The sequence below is a fragment of the Hippocampus guttulatus genome, chromosome 17, assembly GCF_054856545.1.
Source record: "Hippocampus guttulatus isolate MCC_2025c chromosome 17, RoL_Hgut_1.0, whole genome shotgun sequence".
Classification (NCBI taxonomy): Eukaryota; Metazoa; Chordata; class Actinopteri; order Syngnathiformes; family Syngnathidae; genus Hippocampus; species Hippocampus guttulatus.
Window position 1 is genome coordinate 12,207,584 of NC_141277.1, and position 20,497 is coordinate 12,228,080.

General features: G+C 42.3%; 1 protein-coding gene across 2 annotated transcripts in view; it reads left to right on the forward strand.

Annotated features, from left to right (window-relative positions):
* Positions 1 to 1,546: 1,546 nt before the first annotated feature.
* ythdc2 (YTH domain containing 2) overlaps positions 1,547 to 20,497 on the forward strand; it is a 35,022-nt gene continuing 16,071 nt past the window's right edge. Inside the window, exons 1-19 of one of the 2 annotated variants that reach the window (XM_086134923.1) lie at positions 1,547 to 1,607; positions 2,074 to 2,140; positions 4,612 to 4,774; positions 4,867 to 4,957; positions 5,981 to 6,177; positions 6,804 to 7,006; positions 8,038 to 8,204; positions 8,992 to 9,094; positions 9,233 to 9,395; positions 10,196 to 10,303; positions 10,389 to 10,534; positions 13,173 to 13,308; positions 13,465 to 13,591; positions 14,350 to 14,415; positions 15,432 to 15,601; positions 18,747 to 18,843; positions 19,654 to 19,741; positions 19,920 to 20,000; positions 20,092 to 20,174. In XM_086134923.1, coding sequence (XP_085991049.1) covers positions 4,618 to 4,774; positions 4,867 to 4,957; positions 5,981 to 6,177; positions 6,804 to 7,006; positions 8,038 to 8,204; positions 8,992 to 9,094; positions 9,233 to 9,395; positions 10,196 to 10,303; positions 10,389 to 10,534; positions 13,173 to 13,308; positions 13,465 to 13,591; positions 14,350 to 14,415; positions 15,432 to 15,601; positions 18,747 to 18,843; positions 19,654 to 19,741; positions 19,920 to 20,000; positions 20,092 to 20,174 — 2,183 coding nt within the window. In that variant the 5' untranslated portion in view covers positions 1,547 to 1,607; positions 2,074 to 2,140; positions 4,612 to 4,617. Of the gene's footprint in view, positions 1,608 to 2,073; positions 2,141 to 2,595; positions 2,772 to 4,611; positions 4,775 to 4,866; positions 4,958 to 5,980; positions 6,178 to 6,803; positions 7,007 to 8,037; positions 8,205 to 8,991; positions 9,095 to 9,232; positions 9,396 to 10,195; positions 10,304 to 10,388; positions 10,535 to 13,172; positions 13,309 to 13,464; positions 13,592 to 14,349; positions 14,416 to 15,431; positions 15,602 to 18,746; positions 18,844 to 19,653; positions 19,742 to 19,919; positions 20,001 to 20,091; positions 20,175 to 20,497 lie in introns of those variants that run through there. The other variant, XM_086134922.1, reaches the window with a different exon arrangement.

Below are 20,497 nucleotides of genomic sequence, written 5' to 3' on the forward strand. Positions count from 1 at the left end.
TATATCATAGTTTATTACACTCGCACGTGCAGAAATATATATTTTTTCTCTTTGCTTAATCTAAAAATGTAACTGTTACTGACCTTCACATTTTTAAATTGATTTTTTTGAGTGTTTCCTAAAGCCAGAAGTTGCCATTTGAAATGACTTCAGTTTTGTGTCATGCACCTTTTATTTCGACAAAACTACAAAAAAAAAAACATATGACTGAACATCCTCCGAGACCGGTGATTCCATAATTTTTGCCATGGGGTGTAAGAGCAGTCTCAAAAGCACAACAATCAACACCAGGGGAAGTTGGCACGGTGTTGTATAGTGTTGTAGGTCAGTATGATTTTTAGACTATGTGGGATTTTTTTTAGATCAAAAGAAGTAATTTAGGTGGGACACTGTATAAGTGGGTGTTGAAAAATAGAAGTCGGTGCATACACACTACTCGAAAATACTGTATGTAGAGTTGAAAACGGTACCCCATGAGGTAGTGTTTGCAGTCCAGTACAGTTTAGTATAATGGTCATTGACATCTTTGATAAACTGGAAAATAAAAATCCATATGTTCAGACTCTTTGGACACAAGTACAAAATTTAAAGTTGATTCAAGAGAAAATGCAATTGAGGTGGTATGGGGCTGGTCAAATTGGGGCTGTAAGTTAGATGGGGTTTTTTCAGACATCATCAGGTTGTCTGTGATATTACACGGCCAAATGCTTAAAAATGTTAGTATGCAATTTCCAAGTATGTTTTTTTGGTGAAAAGCTGACCTGAAAACAAGACACTCTGGTTCAGGAGAAATGTAAAAAGATGAATGACTTTTAAAATGGTTGGCAGAAAAAAACATGGGGATCCATATGAGCGTCATATAAAAAATTATCAGGCCCAAATAGGAGCACCGAGCAATGATGGACGGGGTGTGTTTTGAACAGATATCTGCAGCAGAAAGTCATCCAAAGTAGTGCGAATCTACATTTATTCAACCAAGTCTCGTACTTTACATCAGCGAAATCTCACGGCACATCATTAAAAGTTACAGATACAGTCATCAACCCATAATCCTATTGTAGTGATGTTTTTTGTTTGCTTTGTTTATTTGTATTGTCTTTGAGCAGGAAGAGCAAATGAACAGAAAATCAAGGAATCAATGGAATATTGCAGATGTAAGGGTAGGAGTGCCACATAAGCCTGAAGGTTGGTTTAAGCAGGCAGTAAGTATGTTGGGTGACTGGCCATGAGCTGCGGCTGATAGCAGCTCCCGAATGAATGGACATTCTGTTACCGCTTGTGGGAATAAAGCAAGTGATACGCATCAGCAACTGTGCCAGTTGCAGTTAATTACATTTAAAAGAATTCAGCAACCCTAGTAAGGAAACGCGTTACAGATGATGGATGGATGGATAGTTTAATGAAAAGAATGGCAAGTATTTTTTTTTCATTTCCTGCCACCTGGTCATTCTAATACATTTGGAGTCTCGTGATTAACACTCCAACCCGGTAGGTGGCGGTAATGTACCTTAACGCTGGCTCAACCTCGCAAATCAAATAAATTTAAGACGAGGAAGAAGAAAAAGAGGATTCCCGTTCAAAACATGATGGGGAGAATTGAAAGTGAGGTAAGATTGTTCATTTATTAATTCATTTCCCGAACGCATTATTTTCACTCATGTACATATCTGGGTTAAGAGTTGATACTGTCATTCATACAGAATACTGTCATTGTTAAGTAGTTGTTTTGGGGAGCGTATGGCGGAGATTTAAGCTAATTTCCCACGTGGAAACTTAAGATTTTATAATTAGCTAATTTACTTGTGTTGAGGGGAAGAGATGTAAAATATGAAACTATTGTTTCTTATGCATTGTCACACCCGACCACGTTTTATGAGAGTATTGTCTTTCGCCAGCTGCCTCAAACATGTGATTGTACTGTATTATACGTTGTTGCGGAGACTAGACTGTTTTATCACTAAGTACAATTTCAGCTCTAATGGTAAATAAAACCTAGTGCACGGGTGTGTAAGTGTACCACAACAGAAAAATTCTAGGACCTGTAAATTCATAATCGCTTATTCTCTCCCTCAGATGAAGTCTTTGCTCATGGTTTTCTGACTTTCCTTTTGAGGTCGACTGTAATACTGCAAAAAGACAGGTAAAAGTACACACGAAAAGGGCCCCTGATGTAAGCAAGTCTAACGTGATCACGTTGATTATCAAACAATGATGTATGAATGGAAAATTGTGGTATTTGCTTTGCCACAGTTGTAACGGTTGACACAATATTTTGTCTGTGTGTACAAAATATTCAAACACATTTAACAAATATGTACTGTTGGGGGGAGGGGAAATTGTGTATACACATGTGTATGCTGCTCATATTCAGTCATGCTGTATAACTTTCCCATGCCCACAACGTAGCTTGGCGTCCTTGAAACAATCGTCACCTAGAATTGGAACACTCCCTACTGGAGACGCACAAACATTGGAATGCACTAGTTGATACAAGATGAGAATCGGTTTAGGAGAAACGAAAGTTATGATGTCACACCTTGAGTTTTGGTGCCGCCCTTCTGATGATATAAAAATGATGTGAATCCCTTCCTGCTTCGCACTCGTGACACGCAGCCATTGTCTGTAAACCGCGGCTGCCCGGAATATTGTGTTATTAAAAGCTTAGAAGAAACTGTTTATCGACTCCAGCCTGTATTTTGGATTACTAACATTCTCCTCGTCCGAAATTCAACGAACACGCGGGGGAAAGGAGGCCACTTTCCCCCCCAATGGTACAATACTATGATCATTATTGAAAGTACCTTGAAATACCACTAGATGATTGTATTTAGTTTCAAATTAATACAGTACAAGCAACATCGATACGGTCACTTATTCAATGCCAGCCGTTTGCACTGATCACAACTCTTGAGTGCCAGCGATTTTGACAGATTTTTCAAGACCCGCAGAATATTCTGTTCTCTGATCATTTTTACATCGAGGCTACCAAATGAAAGAATTGACTCTCACGCCAGAAAAAAAGTTTGATTCGACATGTTTCCATTCTATAATAATCAGAAATAGAACATAGGTAAGCTTGAAAAAATTCTTCCACTTTGTCCGAAGTCTGGAGAAAACAACTTTTTGTGTAAACAAATATGAGGCAAAACGGTCATTTTTTAAAAATGCTTACATTTGTTTCTTTTGTGACACCTCTAACATCTGAACAGCAGTTTCCTTCTATGAGGTAGTTAATTCAGAACTAATTAATGGCTTTTGATTGCAAATAATATATTCAGTGAAATATAAGCACCGGAGTAAATGCCAACCTAGCAGGGTGGCTTCATCAGGCATCAGTGGCTGTTCACGTGACAAGCTCGTCATCCTCGTCATGTTTCCAAGTTAGTTTTTGTCCATTTTTCATTTATGACACACATACATGCTTTTGCTGTCATAATACATACATATACTGTATACAGTAATAAACGTGCCCCGTTCGAATATATCTTTCAGACTGTCCGACTAAAGGTCTGTTGACTGTGCCTTGGCGCCATGACAGCGAGGGGATTTTTAATCTAAAATTGTGCACCGCGACCACAGAAATACAGTTTTTATGAATATTGACTATCAATAGGCCCGTGACGACTGAAGCCACAGGGCAACGATCTTACGTTGCCACTGTTCCTGATAACTTGATATACTGTATATATATATATATATTTTTTTTTTCCATTGAAAACACTTAGCAGTCCGTGTTTTACTCTAGGATCCCTCTACGGAGTAATGAGAGCCTCTCAAAGAACAAACTTCACTGTTGGCATTGACCATTCAGATTGTATTATCTCAGTATCATGCATTTTGCCTGACAGAATTTAGGTTTCGATTTCAGAGCAAAATGTGTCCTTGATGGGCTTTGCTTACATTTCACTGTTGTTAGTCTGATAACATGATACAGACGGATCTCTGAGTAGCTCTACAAAATTTTAAATCCCGTTCTTACAGATGAAATATGGATTTGGCGCTTCACCCAGACTCATAGACACCACAATGTGCCATACACGATGGTATTTTCGGTGTTGAGACAGAAAATAACATGAAAACGCTGCAGAGAAATCAAAGTATTCCTGTTAGGTGGGTTTCGCGTGTGGCAACGTAAGTAGGCCACTGGTGGCTTCACTTCTGCGAGGGCGCACAACGGCATACTTAGTCCATTCATCTATGTACTTTACATCGGTGACTGCGACCCTCTGCTGGCATTTCGTCTCATTGTCTTTCGTCAAAATGCTTGCAATTTAAAGGCCCAGCGCATCAGACTCATATCAACTCTTCCCAATGAAAGGAAAGAAAGACGGACAGAACTCAACCTTGACACAGAATGTTTTCATTCTAATGTACATTTTAAGGCTTTCTTGGCATTTAATGAGTTAATGACTTCATTTCAAATGTTACTACACTTTTCTTGAGTGTTGATTGACTTTTTTTCCGGTGGCTTTGGACACATTCAACACGTGGTATGACACAAAATGGACAGAGTTAAAATGTTTTTGATCTTGCACAGTTCCAATATAAATTTTAGTGTGATTAAAAATCACAACAACTTTGTGAGTTCAGTAATTTTATGATGTGTTCCAGGGCATCATGCCGTATTCCCGCCCGACTTCGCAAAACCCAGCCAAGGGCCAGAAAGCACAGAAGTCTTCGATCACAAGTCGCTTCAAAGACATTCACATCAATGAAGAACTCAAAATTTCAATTAACTTGTCTCTGGAGAGGTTTCGTTATAGCGACCAGAAAGGTATGTGATGATTACGTAAGTCAAGTTTATATATTTTCCAATGTGAGCAGCGAGGAATGACAATCCAAATCTAATCTCCCCCGAATGAACAGAGATGGAATTTCCTTCTTCGCTTACTTCTAATGAGAGAGCCTTCATACATCGTGCGGCGCAGGCTTTGGGTTACATTTCTAAAAGCAAAGTGTAAGTATGTCTCACTAGAACGTCAGGGTAGGAATTATTGAAAGTATAAAGAAGGGCTTTCATCAAGAGCTGTTTTCATTCAGGATACGTTGGTGAGATCAACGAACAGGGTGCAGACAAAAATACAGATTTGAGCACCAATCACAAATTCGAACACAATCTGTTCCATGATGCTACTTAACTTGCAAATCTTAATTTGACAACAGTTTTCCCCCAAGAAGTGTAAAGTGACATAATTTGAACCGAGCTGAACTGTCACTATCATAAAATATTTATTCGCTGAACACAAAGTAAAAATTTAGTAAAAATTATCATTCACTTACCTTTCTATTAGACCAGACTTTGATGCCTTTTGGTGGCATCATTGGGCATTTAAGAAGGAACACAAAAATAGCAAAAGGTGAGTTATGAAGATAAGGTTGCATTTGTTAGTCATTTTGCGGAAAATAGGTTCTCCAAAAATCAGTAAATTCAAATGTAGCGATTTTATTAAATTTTTTTGTAAAACGGCATTCATATTTTTATTTATATTTCAGTTTTACAAAAAACAAATATACACTGAAATAATATTTAAAATAAAAGTGTTTGTGTGTGTGTGTGTGTCTGTCTGTCTGTCTCTCTCTCTCTCTCTCTATAATTATAAAACATATAAAAATCATTTCAGCTAAGAGTTTTGACTTTTCATGCATTAAGCATTACAGATACTGAAATGATGTCTTTAATCCACTGGTGAAAGGACACTTTGATTCACTCTACTTTCATCTATAACTGCTTTAAACAACAAAGTGTATGCAGAAAAGTGGTTAAGTTTGCACGGCAGTCTGTGTCTTTTGTGTTGCGTTGTATTATTTGTCATTTTATGTTAACTGTTCTTTTGATGGCGGCGCGGGCACCCGCAGCGGCTCCTCTCTCTCCTGAGGAAAGAAATGTCCTCTGTGCTGTATGTTGCAGATGTAGCACATTTGACAATAAAGTTGACATGAACATGAGAACATACAAATGGTAATATATTTTGTGTTTCAGGAAAAGCTCAAATCGCTTCCTCACCATCAGGAAAAAGAATCTCCTCGACAGTCGTCGGTCCGCCATGCTGCTGACACTCTCCCAAACCTCCTTACATGCCATCCGCAGCCTTCTTCAGAAGTTTCCTATCACCAGTAAAGAGCGTGAAGACCTTCAAGCCAGCAGCAAAAGCAAACTGTCTGTTGCTGCACAACTCGGTGCGTTTGTGTTTAAAGTGGTGTTAGCAGAAATGAACCCACAAAGCTACACTTTAGCAAATTCTGCGCTTTCTAGTTTTATCACAATAGGCTAATTGGAAAAACTAATGTTGGTATTATTCGGCCTGCGTTAGGAATGGGATCTCACAAAGACATGCTGTTCACCTAATCAGTGTTCTCCTTCTGAGTTTGTGCAACAAGATTAGCTGTAAACCTAAAACCACACTCATGCTGTCTATGTTGTTGTTGCACAACCTTGAAACATTAGCTGGCTGTGCCACCTTTCAGAAGCATTGTGTTTCTCCTATTTGTCTAAATCTGAGAACGAGCTTTCTTACCAAATCTGCAACATTTACATATATTGAAAAAAAAAAGTGGATGCAATTGGGTCGTGTGTACCGTTTCGTGCCCTGTAGTTTGCACAAATTGCAGTGTACATTGTCGTCCTGTCTTGAAGTGTGTAACCATGGGGGCCAATAAACCACTAATGAGACATAATAGATTTCAAATGTTCTGCAATATTTTCCTATAAATGACAACTCACGAACAGTTGCAGTCATGCGAATGTTCGGCTTTTATAGTCACATTTGGAAAAAGGTGTGTAATATTCTCCTGTCTTCCATCAGTCAACAGCTTTGACATGAACAGGCCAAGGGGGCACTTGGATGGTGGCGTTTCCGCAGTACCCCCAACGAGGAGGACATCGGAGTTTGACAGTTTCCGACGTGCGCTACCTGTGTATGAGCACCAAGAAGAGATAGTCAGACTGATTAGAGAGAACAAGGTGGTACTGATTGTAGGAGAGACCGGTTCTGGGAAAACAACCCAGGTAAGAGAGTGATTGCAAAATCGATGCCAATGTTAATTTTCGAAATTTACAGATACCCTTTAGTGGAATTCCTGTGCCTTCAGTGTCGTCCTTTAAGTACCGTATTGGCCCGAATATAAGTTGTTATTTTGCCTCATTCAAATCTTAATATCTTTTACATTTAACCATGTCAACTAAAGTGTAAATTACATCATAACTTCTCCTCAGCTGCCGGTTGACCTGGCCAATCTTCGACCCACTTTTCTCCAGATTGTCGCTACGTTCCTCCATTTTCTGTTATCTCTTCTATTATTTTTTTTCTCTTTTCTTTCTTACTGCTATTTTTTATTTTTATTCTTCGTGCTACCGCTATTTTTATTCTTCGTGACAGGGGTTCACTTTGGCCTGGGGAGCCAAGTTTTCGCTTCAATGATATCTGGCGCCATCTAGCGTCGTGAATGGGTATAATGTCTAGACCCCGAATATAAGACGACCCCCACTTTTTCAGTCTTATTTCAATGCAAAAAACACCGTCTTATATTCGGGCCAATACAGTATTAGGCCCGTTACACTAGTGAAAAAACGATATGCTTTTTTTCAGGGCTAATAATTATTACTAGCCAAGGAGGTCGACAACTGATATTTGAAGCCAATATTCATATGTAGAAAAAAAATGGCATCCAAAACTACAACAAATGACTTTGTTTAAATGCCTTTAAGTCAGTCCTTCTCGAAAAAGTGCGGTGGGCCCCCTGTGTCGGGTGTGTGTATCACCCCAGTGCCTATTTATTTTATTTTTTTAATGCTGTACTTGATTAAAGTGTACCGTGCCTGGCGAAAGTATTAGGCTCCTTTTGCCCTTTGACCCCAAAGATATAAAATTTGATTTTTTGTTTTGTTTTGTTTTTGGTGAAGAATCAACACCAAGTGTGCTCTTTATTCAAATGCAATGTCTGGGGTTATCTGAAATACACACGCACGCACACACACACACACACACACACACACACACACACATATACAGTATATATTTGTAATATACGTTTGATCAGATTCCACAGTTTCTGCTGGACGACTGCAACAAGAAAGGAGAACGCTGCAGAATTTTCTGTACTCAGCCGAGACGCCTGGCTGCCATCACGGTCGCTGAGAGAGTGGCAGCCGAGAGGGGAGAGACAGTTGGCAAGACTGTCGGCTTTCACATTCGACTGGAGAGCAGGTAAAATCCCTTTTAATCACAACTTCCTACTTAAAATAATTATATATTTTTGGGATATCCGGTGAAAAGTAAAATGAATGCGCTGTAAAATGTTCTAAAAGGTCTAGAATTTTTTTTGTTATATAAAGAGGGACGGCAAGATGAATAATTTCAGAGCTTTCCGCCTTGGCAGAGGATTGGCATCCATGGTGGCAAAACAATGTCTGAGGCTGATTCTTTAACTCTTTGATAGCCATTGCTGTAAAATGGCATCAACAGAATTCCTAACAAGGAGCGCCATCGATTTTTAAACTTATTTTGTGGGGCAATGGGTGAATAAAAGTCTTGGTCAAATGTGGTTTAAGCCATAAAAGTAGGAGAAAACATTAACTGTGTCTCGCAGAAGGCAGGAATGGATCTCTTTTGGAGTTATCTACGTCACAACACTTGTTACCTCCTAAAACGTTGCTGAGCCTTGGAAATGTGACCCAAACAAGCAGCTTGTGATGATCAAACTGTTAGTCACGTAAAATCTACCACAAAGAGTATGCTAAAAGACAGAAAATATTAAATAATAAATATAATGACTGAAGAAAAGATGTTCAGATGTTTAAGACGTCAGTAAACGAGAAAGGTATAAATTCTCCCAAATCTTTCCACAGACCGGACAGAGTTCATTTGATGTGATTTTCATACTTTTGATAAAGTGTGAAATAATTTTAAGAAACCCCCTCTTAGCATAACATTCTGATTCCTTCTCGTAATCTTGATGAGATTGTGCAAATGACTCTTGACTTTGAATCTATAGGGTTTCTCCAAAGACTCTGCTGACTTTCTGTACCACTGGAGTTTTACTCAGGACACTTATGGCTGGAGATGTCAGTCTGGCATCCGTCACACATGTCATTGTGGTGAGCATTAATTGTGCAATTGCAGATTCTGAAAGTGTTTTTGCAATATCACTCGGTGCAGTTGCGTGTTCTTGTTCATACCCCTGATAGCTGAAATGAATCTGCCATGTTAAAACCTGTCTTACTGTGTTTTCGAAGGATGAGGTGCATGAACGCGATGGTCTCACTGACTTTTTGCTCACGAAGATGCTTGATATACTTGAGGACTTACCTGCAATAAAACTGGTTCTCTCCAGTGCTTCTCTGGATGTTGACTTGTTCCTCAAGTACTTTGGCACTTGGTCCTGTCCTGTTATTTATCGTAAGCCATTTTAAACTGTGATTTTTAAAGTCAAACTGAAGCAGTTGTTTCTTTTTAACACCGGTCTCACGATTGGCCCCACAATACAAGATGGAAACATTTTCATTGCTGACTTATGGCACGTCTCTAATGTCTGCCTCATATCGACTCATAATCTCAGATCTAAACGATCCAAAAATGAATTGAATCAATTCAACAGAGCAGGGCTCACCAACCTCCTGATTGTGTGAAGGGCTACCAAATTGATACACGTCTGAAATAACATTTGTACAAATTACATTTAATAATATTAGAATGTGTTATTTTTAATACTTAATGATTTTAATTTTCAGGCTCTGATCATCTTAAAGATGTCTCACAATACTGCCTGTGTTTGCATTTCTAAATCATAATTTCTACTCGCACTGGCGGGCTATTGGTGTGGTCCTCACGTTCTACCTTGTGCCCGCGGGCACCACGTTGGTGACCCCTGCCATAGAGGCTCGATTCCAAGACAATTGTTGGTTCTCAAGGCAGCCAGTACTTGGAAGATACATGATGTTTGTGGGCAGTATTTAAGTTATACTGTGAACACATTGTCATACATTACAGGAAATTCTTCCACACTGATTTTCGGCTTTCAGCATTTTAAACTATTCTCGCACATTGTCTAATTTTTTTATAGTATGAATCAGGATCTGCGAACCATCGCACACAGTCAAATTGACTAATTTGTTCTTGCTGCTCATTGTATGAAGTTTTTTAAGTCATCTTTCGTTTTGCATAAATTGATAATGAATTGTTTTGGGTTTTATTTGTAGTGGAAGGAAGACAGTTTGAAGTGAAACAACGTTTTCTGGAAGACATTTTGAGGTTCACAGGTTTTAACAGTAGAGAAGTGGGCAAAAGCAAGGAAGAATCCCAGAGAAGTATGTAGGAATATTTAATGACTTTTTTTTTTTTTTTAATGAAACAGTATTGTCTTATTCACCTCACTGTGGCTCTTGCTACCAGAGGAAGAGACGGAGAACCTTTGGACAAAGTGGGGAAAAGCAGAGAAGAAAAGCAGTGTTGAAGATGGACAGAACACACACCCGGCATCCTCTGACTCATACAGGAGCAGCAATGATCTTGATACAGGGGGCACTGTTAAGACACTGGTAAGATGCTTGTGAACACACAGAATGCTAAATACTAGTGATGGGTCCAGCAACACCGATGCGTTGACGCATGCGCCGGGCTCACAGAGCAAACCACGTGTCGGTGCATGTGCTGCTTCATTACGTCACGTGATTGACACGTGAACTGCACCGGCGCAGTTTAGACTGCATCGGCTGCGTTGACACAGTCCAGGCTGCTAATTGACACATCGGCTGCGTTGACACAGTCCAGGCTGCTAATTGACACGTGAACTGCACCGGTGCAGTTTAGATTGCATCGGCTGCTTGGCACAGTCCAAGCTGCGCCACTTAGTCCAGGGGGCGTCGACGCAGCAAAAGCCCGCACAGTGTATCCTAAGGAAGTGCGTCTGGCGACACGATGCCGATTACCGAAACAAGCCAGACCTCACCCTCGCTCGAATAAAAATATATGTTTGGGCAATACGGAAAACACACTGATTATCAGAAAAAATGTGTCCGTCTGACTTCGAGCGTCATGTCGGCTGTCATATAATAGGCTATTATTATATGAGAAGTGCTTTATGAACGTTTGTACTGTACGTCATACTCCAGTTGATTGAGAGGTCCCGCCTATAAGGGGGAGTTCCAGAAAGTGACTGCGAGTGAGCACACCGCATGTTGCTACGTTGCTATTAAAAGTCACATAAAACGTAAACCTTGTCTGCTGACCATCATTACATCGGCTAGGCTAGTTTAGCTGTTGTCGTAGTTCAAAGCTTAATATGTGGCGTGGGTTGGGTCGGCGCCGCGAGTACGTGCTCGCGCTCACAGCAGAGAGCAGCAGACTATCGACTGCTGAGACGCGCTTCACTCGAGTGACGTTGCTACAGTACGTGCATATTATGGGGCAGCTTCCGGACAAAACAAATTGTCCGCCGTGTAGAGCCATTTTGATCTCCTTTTGGAAGATATGGTATTTATTAAAATCTCCTTGTCTCGGATTTTTGACATGTCTTATTCCATTGTGTGTGAGTGTTCTCCACAACAGGGGAAATAGCATGCATTCAACGCAACAGACTGAAATTTAAAACACTGGAGCATCTTATTTTTCTAAATCAAAATTTGTGAAGACAAAGCCCACAAGCATCCTCATTCACATGATTTTCACATTATTGAAACACATTGAATGATACAATATGAATGCATGGATGTGAATGATATTGTCAAGGGTCAATGTCATCTTTATTGTCAAATATGCTTTATGTATGACATGCAGCATAGATGAAATTTCTTCCTCTCAATCCTCAGTGCATACATGCATGCAAACATGCTGTGCATTAAACACACACAGCTAAGAAAGGATAGCAGCTACACTGTATAAAAAGACATGTAATCTAAAACAGTATAGACAATATAAACAATATAAAAAGCATAAACAACAACATAAACAATGGCGCTTGTGGCTATTGTGGGTAGAGTGAGGTAGTGCATTGTATACATGTCATCATCAAATAAGTTTGTTCAGTCTGTCAAGTGGGTTGGCTGCAGGGATTTTGAAGGTCCAGCAGGTGGCAGTGGTCAGCGAGACAGTATCAGTACAGTATCAACACAGTGTGTCATTGTGTCGACACGACTCATGAGGCCTCATGGACCCATCACTACTAAATACCGTAAATACAAAATGACGGGGGGGGGGGGGGGGGTAAATAAAAATCATTGTACATTGAAATATCCAAACACAATTCCATTGTATTGGGGACATTGTGTTGAACATAAATAAAAACAGAATGCAATTATTTGCCATTCATTTTCAACCTATATTTAATTGAATACACTCGAAAGGGGAAGGGAACTCCGGTTCCTCGAGAGCCACATTCTGCCTATTTTAGAGCTCTCCTGACTCCAACACACCTGATTCAATTGATCATGTTCGTTTCAGGCTTCTCCAGGGGTTGCTAATGAGCTGATCGTTTGAATCGGGGGCATTGGAGTCGGGAGGGATCTAAAACAGGCATCATATGGCTCTCGAGGAACCTGAGTTCCCTACCCCTACCCCTGCACTAGAAACACAAGATATTTAATGTTCAAACTGATAACCTTATTTTTTTAGCCACTAATCATTAAATTAGATTTTTATGGCGTAAAAGCTGGATCAAGTGGCAAAAAAGACTGAGAGAGTTGAGGAATGCTCATCAAACACCTGTTTGGAACAGGCTAACTGGGAACTGGTGGGTGCCATCAGCAGGTATTAAAAGGAGCCTCCTTGAATTGATCAGTCACTCAAAATAAATAATGGGGCAAGGTTCACCTCTTTGTGAACAGCTGCATGAGAAACTAGGACCGTTTAAGCACGATGTTCCTCAATGTACAATTGCAAGGAATGAAGGGATTTCATCATCTACGGTCCATAATATCAAAAGGTTCAGGGAATCGAGAGGAAGTCACTGCATGTAAGTGGCAAGGCTGAAAAGCAACATTTTAATGCCCGTGACCTTCAACCCCTCAGGCGGTACTGCTTCAAAACCCCACATTGATTTATCAAAGATATCACTTCATGGACTCCAGAAGACTTCAGAATTGATTGCATTGTTTGCAAAAAGGGGAAAAAAGTGTGTCAATTTCATCTATCCATCTTTGGACCTCAACTTGTAAATGCCTCTTTTTTTTTGTGTTACAGGATGGAGAAGGCTTAGAGCTGTTGGAGCCATGGATCCAGAAAGAGATGGATTCCTGCATAGTGAACATTTTTGTGAATGAAGACCAGGAATATGTTGTTCAGCTCTTCAACCTCATTCTCAATGAAAATGTCAATGGTATGACTGGGCAGTCCTGAATGAACATTTGTAATAGAAAACATTTTGGTTGGTAGTGTCTACCTGTATATGGAATATGTTGCGCAGTTTCTACAGTTTTACATATTTTCATGTGGAATTTGATTTGTTTCCTCATGTTTGTATTGATTTGCTTAGTTGACTACATGCACAGTGAGACAGGGGCCACACCTTTGATGGTGACAGCAGGTCGAGGGTACCTACCTCAGATGGAGCGGTTGCTTAACATGGGCGCTGACATCAACTTGAAGGCATTCAATGGATGGTATGACAAATCGATTTATTTATTGAAGTCATTGAACTGTTGCCGGTCGCAAGTGAAATGTTAATTATCTTCACATTTACATTAGGCGTAGAAAAAAAAGTAGTGTGTTTCCGGTAACCCGACCGACCGAGAATTTCTACGTCGAAAAAAAACTTTACGGTCTGCATTTTTTTCAAACAACCCTCTACATTTTAGTGTAGAGGGTTTACATCGGTGCAAACTCTCGCGATATTCAAGTTGAGCGCGTGCGTCGTTTGCCCTGTCGTCTGTCAACAACATTGAAACATGGCGGCGGCCGCGATCTGCGACGACAGTTTAAACCGTGTTTTCTGCGTTACAGTTCCATGCTCGCACTATAATGTTAAGAAAATAGCATCCATTGATGTATCGAAAAAAATCAGCGAACTATTTGATGAACACCATGGGCCGATTAAACACCGAGGGCGGAGGAGGACGTCGGCGGAGGCGGCGGCGTGCCCGGGCCCCCCCCCCCCCCCCCCCCCCCCGAGTCCGAAGCGGGGAGAAAACTAAATAGGTGGCGGCGGCCGCGGCCGTGCAGCGGCGGCCGCGCAGCGGCGGGTTCAATGTCTTCTTGTTCTGTTTTATGGTTATTTTGTTTAAATTTTTGATGATTAAAAAAAAACTTTGTCCGACCTACCGACCCTATGCTGAAATTTCATGTTACCGGAAACACACTACTTTTTTTTCTACGCCTTACCTTAAAATTGTACAATAAAACTGATGTCTTTTAATTGAAGGACTGCCTTGGACTTTGCCACAAACTTGAAACAGGAAGAGGCTGTTGATCTTCTTCAGTCCTCAATGTGAGTATTATTTTGTCTTGATAATGCACAATTACATTTGGCGATTTTATACACTGTTGATGGTCGTGTCGTACTTTAACAATGTTGGTTTGTCAATTGGTTTTCTAAAGTCCCGTTTTCTTTTCATAATCAAAAAAAAAAAAGATTCATTTTTGTTTTGGTTGTGGTCAAATTTGGTGACCCGTTCAAATGACAGTGTCACAAAGAATGTTTTTCGTTCAGGGCCTCAGGAAAGCTATCTCAGTAACTTTAGAGTTTCTTATTCATTTTACAAGGAGATGTACAGTGGATTAAAAACAGTCTCCACCCCTGTTCATGTGCCAGTTTTTTGTGACATAAAAAAAATAATAATACCAAGAGTCATTTGAAAATGCATACACTTTTATACAGTACAGTCAAACCTCAGTTTTCGAACTGTCTCGGTTCTCAACCAATTCGGTTTTCGACCAAAAATTTCGAGTTTTTTATACCTCGGATGACGAACAAATTTCGGTTCTCGAACGAACTGAGCGCACGTGAATGCACCATTTCACTCCTCTCGCCTTCCTTACACGTATTGGGAATCGAGAGGAAATCTCGTCTACCCGATGAAGCGTCACTTCCTCGTGTTGCTTTCCATTGTGAGCAGACGTGTTCAGTAAACATTTTTATTTTAAAAAGAGCATGATTTCGGTTTTCGAACAGCCTTCTGGAACGGATTATGGACGAAAACTGAGGTTTGACCGTACCTGAGGATGCGGCTGTGTTCAGAAATAACCAGTCACATTCAAGCTCGTAGGTTTTTGAGCTGTGCGAAGCCTCCGTCAATTTCTCAGAGGCTCATTGGGAGGCACAAACCCTTCCAACATGATAACACCTAAAAGGGGAGGGGGATTTCACCCCCCCCCCTTCAAATTAATGTTTTCCATTCATTGCATGCCGGTTATTGTATGTCCACGATGAGTTTTTGTGTGGTGAAACCCTGAATTATGCATCGAGAAATAACCATGTCATCACACGGCTGTCTATCTGTGCAGTGCCAATAAAACGATGGAAGAGTGCCCTCGGGTTCAGTGTGCCAGTGCTGAGCAAAGCTCCGAAGACCAGGACCTGCTCAAACTGTACCACCACAACTTTGATGATGAGTTTGTAGACCTAGATCTCATCATGGACCTCCTGCACAAGATCTGTTCAACCACATGTGATGGTGTGTCTCATCACAATCTGTTAGGTGTTAATGGAAAAAGAAAATTGAATTGAAAGGCAATTTTAAGTTATTAAGGAACAAGTTAAATTGTTTCCCAAAATTCAGCACAATTGGATTAGCTGAAAAGTAAAAAAATTACAAAGTAATTTCTCCCCCAAAAAATAATGCTCAAGTTTACCATTTATAACAGCACACAAAAAATGGACACATATTGGCTATTTGTAAAAATATTTTTATTATTCAACAGTGCTCCCATGCGAGTCAATGTATTTAATCCACTCTCAACTCATTCATTTCAAGGAAGTACTATTTGTAAATATTTGCATCAATAATAGGTGGGGATTCAAAATACAAAAGCAACACAGTGCATGAAATAATTGATAGTTGTTTTGCCAGTCCAGTGGTTAGCACGTCGACTTCACAGTGCAGAGGTTCAATTCCAGCTCCGGCCTCCCTGTGTGGTGTTTGCATGTTCTCCCCGGGCCTGCGTGGGTTTTCTCCGGGTACTCCGGTTTCCTCCATCCATCCATCCATCCATCCATCATCTACCGCTTATCCGGGGCCGGGTCGCGGGGGCAACAGCTTTAGCAGGGAAGCCCAGACTTCCCTCTCCCTAGCTACTTCTTCCAGCTCTCCCCGGGGGATCCCGAGACGTTCCCAGGCCAGCTGGGTGACATAGTCTCTCCAGCGTGTCCTGGGTCTTCCTCGGGGTCTCCTCCCGGTGGGACATGCCCGGAACACCTCACCAGGGAGGCGCTCAGGAGGCATCCGAATCAGATGCCCGAGCCACCTCATCTGGCTCCTCTCGATGTGGGGGGAGAAGCGGCTCGACTCTGAGCCCCTCTCGGATGACCGAGCTTCTCACCTTATCTCGAAGGGAGAGCCCGGACACCCTGCGGAGAAAACTCATTTCGGCCGCTTGTAACCGGGATCTCGTTCTTTCGGTCACGACCCATAGCTCGTGACCATAGATGAGGGTTGGAACGTAGATCGACCGGTAAATTGAGAGCTTCGCCCTTTGGCTCAGCTCCTTCTTCACCACGACAGACCGATACAACGTCCGCATCACAGCAGACGCTGCACCGATCCGCCTGTCGATCTCCCGCTCCCTCCCGCCCCCACTCGTGAACAAGACCCCAAGATACTTGAACTCCTCCACTTGGGGCAAGATCTCCTCCCCGACCTGGAGGGGGCACTCCACCCTTTTCCGACTGAGGACCATGGTTTCAGATTTGGAGGTGCTGATCTTCATCCCAACCGCTTCACACTCGGCTGCGAAACGCTCCAGTGAGAGTTGGAGAGCCCTGTTTGAAGGAGCCAACAGCACCACATCATCTGCAAAAAGCAGGGATGCAATACTGAGGCCCCCAAAACGGATCCCCTCAACGCTTCGGCTGCGCCTAGAAATTCTGTCCATAAAGGTTATGAACAGAATCGGCGACAAAGGGCAGCCTTGGCGGAGTCCTACCCCCACTGGAAACGATTCCGACTTACTGCCGGCAATGCGAACCAAACTCTGACATCGGTGGTATAGTGACCGAACAGCCCGTATCAGGGGGTTCGGTACCCCATACCCACGAAGCACCCCCCACAGAACTCCCCGAGGGACACGGTCAAACGCCTTCTCCAAGTCCACAAAACACATGTAGACTGGTTGGGCGAATTCCCACATACGCTCGAGGACCCTGCTAAGGGTGTCGAGCTGGTCCACTGTTCCACGGCCGGGACGAAAACCACACTGCTCCTCCTCAATCTGAGGCTCGACTTCCTGACGGACCCTCCTCTCCAGCACCCCTGAATAGACCTTACCAGGGAGGCTGAGGAGTGTGATCCCTCTGTAGTTGGAACACACCCTCCGGTCCCCCTTTTTAAAAAGAGGGACTACCACCCCGGTCTGCCAATCCAGAGGCACTCTCCACGCTGACCACGCGATGTTGCAGAGGCGTGTCAACCAGGACAGCCCCACAACATCCAGAGCCTTGAGGAACTCCGGGCGGATCTCATCCACCCCTGGGGCCTTACCACCGAGGAGCTTTTTAACCACATCGGTGACTTCAACCACAGAGATAGGAGAGCCCACCTCAGGGTCCTCAGACTCTGCTTCCTCCAAGGAAGGCGTGTTGGTGGAGTTGAGGAGGTCTTCGAAGTACTCTGCCCACCGGTTCACAACGTCCCGAGTCGAAGTCAGCAGCGCCCCATCCCCACTGTACACAGTGTTAGTGGTGCACTGCTTCCCCCTCCTGAGACGTCGGATGGTGGACCAGAATTTCCTCGAAGCCGTCCGGAAGTCGGCTTCCATGGCCTCACCGAACTCTTCCCACGCTCGGGTTTTTGCCTCGGCGACCACCGAAGCTGCGATCCGCTTGGCCAGTCGATACCCGTCAGCTGCCTCTGGGGTCCCACAGGCCATAAAGGCTCGATAGGACTCCTTCTTCAGCTTGACGGCATCCCTTACTGCTGGTGTCCACCAGCGAGTACGGGGGTTGCCGCCACGACAGGCACCAACCACCTTACAGCCACAACTCAGATTGGCCGCCTCAACAATAGAGGCACGGAGCATGGTCCACTCGGGCTCAATGTCCCCCGCCTCTCCCGGAACATGGGAAAAGCTCTGTCGGAGGTGGGAGTTGAAACTCCTTCTGACAGGGGATTCCGCCAGACGCTCCCAACAAACCCTCACAATACGTTTGGGTCTGCCAGGACGGACCGGCATCTTCCCCCACCATCGGAGCCTATTCACCACCAGGTGGTGATCAGTTGACAGCTCCGCCCCTCTCTTCACCCGAGTGTCCAGAACATGCGGCCGCAAATCCTCCCACATTCCAAAAACATGCATGGCAGGCTGATGGAACGTTCGAAATTGTCTCTAGGTGTGAGTGTGGGCGTGGATGGTTGTTGATCTCTGTGTGCCCTGCGATTGGCTGGCAGCCGATTCAGGGTGTCCCCCGCCTACTGCCCGAAGACAGCTGGGATAGGCTCCAGCACCCCCCGCGACCCTAGTGAGGATAAAAGCGGTTCGGAAAATGAATGAATGAATGAATGTTTTGCCAGTTATGTAGATACAAATCTTGTTGATTATGTACCACCTTTGTCCTTCATTGTACTTCTAAATCTGTTTAAATGTGATCATATCTGTTTGTCTCAGGTGCAGTGCTAATTTTTCTTCCTGGATATGATGACATTGTGTCGCTCAGGGACCGTATCCTCTATAATGATAAGAGATTTTCCACCGTTTCCAAAAGGTAAAATGTAAAATAATTTGGTAAGGTAATTCATGCTAATGAAACTTTTAATAGTGCACCAAATACTGCTGGTTTAAGTTAAGTAGTATTTCATGTAACAAATAGGAAATTTGATTGGATCACAGGTGTTTCTGTTGGCAGTTCCTCATTACTTCTCGTATGTAGGATGCAATTGTGACAGTGTTCTGTTTATTTCAATTGGCAAAGTACAGTATTTCATATAACTAAATCGGAAAAGGGCTGTCACTTGTATAGCGCCTTTCTACCTTGGGCACTCAAAGCGATTCACACCGTTGCCTCATTCACCTACTGATGACAGCAACTGGGGGTTCAGTAACTTGCTCAAGGACACTTCAACAGCGCTAGTGACATAGCAGCCACAAACATGCCCACGAAGTTTGACAGCAGAGTGCAGTTTACCTCGATTTATACATAGTGTGTACTAAAATTGTCTTCCTGGTAATAATCTCCCTCTCAAGCAGAGATTGAGTGCTACAATATAAAGTGTACCATCCAGTGGTGAGGAGTACTGTTATAACTTAGTGCGGAAGTGGCAGAGGAAGCATATTGTAAGGTTAAAAAAAATAATCAATTAAAGGGCCACGGGCCTCCAGTTGCCCATCTCTGGTTGAGATTGAAAATATAGATCAGTGCTTCTGATAGTCTTTCGGCCAACAGAGAAGGCCTTGCTGGCCCTATGGCTCACTGCTGCCATTAAATATTGTCCTGGATGATCGTCACAGAGCCATTCATGTCAAGTGTAGCATCATTCTGAAGAGTGTGTCTGACAAGAGTATATTTTCCTCTCAGGTACCAGGTGTTCACACTTCATTCGGACATGCCAAGCATTGAACAGAAAAAAGCCATGAAGACATCTCCAATGAATGTTAGAAAGATTGTAAGTCTTTGTCTCCATATTGACATGAAGAGGATGCATGTTTTGGTTCCAAAGGAAACTGTCGTCGTAGCTGCATTTTTAAATTAATTTGAAGTGTTGTGACATGTGTAATACATACTGTATGTTAAATGACCTTGAGCTAGCCAAAATAGATCCGTTGCAATTTTTCGCCTCCCAGATTCTTTCTACTAACATTGCCGAGACAAGCATCACCATCAATGATGTTGTTTTTGTGATTGATTCTGGAAGAGTCAAAGAGGTACGAACATTTTCCAAAAGATTTCCCAAGAACGCCAGTTTATCAATAGACAAAAGTATCTGTCAACAAATGTCCTCTTCTTCTTTTGTAGAAATCATTTGATACCATCAGTCGCATCTCAATGTTAAAGAAAGTCTGGATTTCAAAAGCCAGTGCTCTTCAACGAAGTGGAAGGTAACAATAATTATGTCCATATTCAGAATTTGTTTTGGCAATCGCAGTTCCAGTGGTGAGCTAACACAACTCTGTTGTTTTCAAATGTTGTCTATCCTCAAGTTAGTTTCATGCTGCAATTTTATGGAACATAAAATTCCAAAGGCACAGTAACTTAACTTCTTACAAGTACAATAAATCCAAAAAGCCAGTGCTAAAGATTCGTTGCACATGGAATCAAAACTTTCTGCTTCTCAGATTGTATTTTGTTTGAGCTACATTTGAAATACAGTGGAACCTCTACTTACTAAATTACATATATTTTTTAAATGTATGTCTCAATG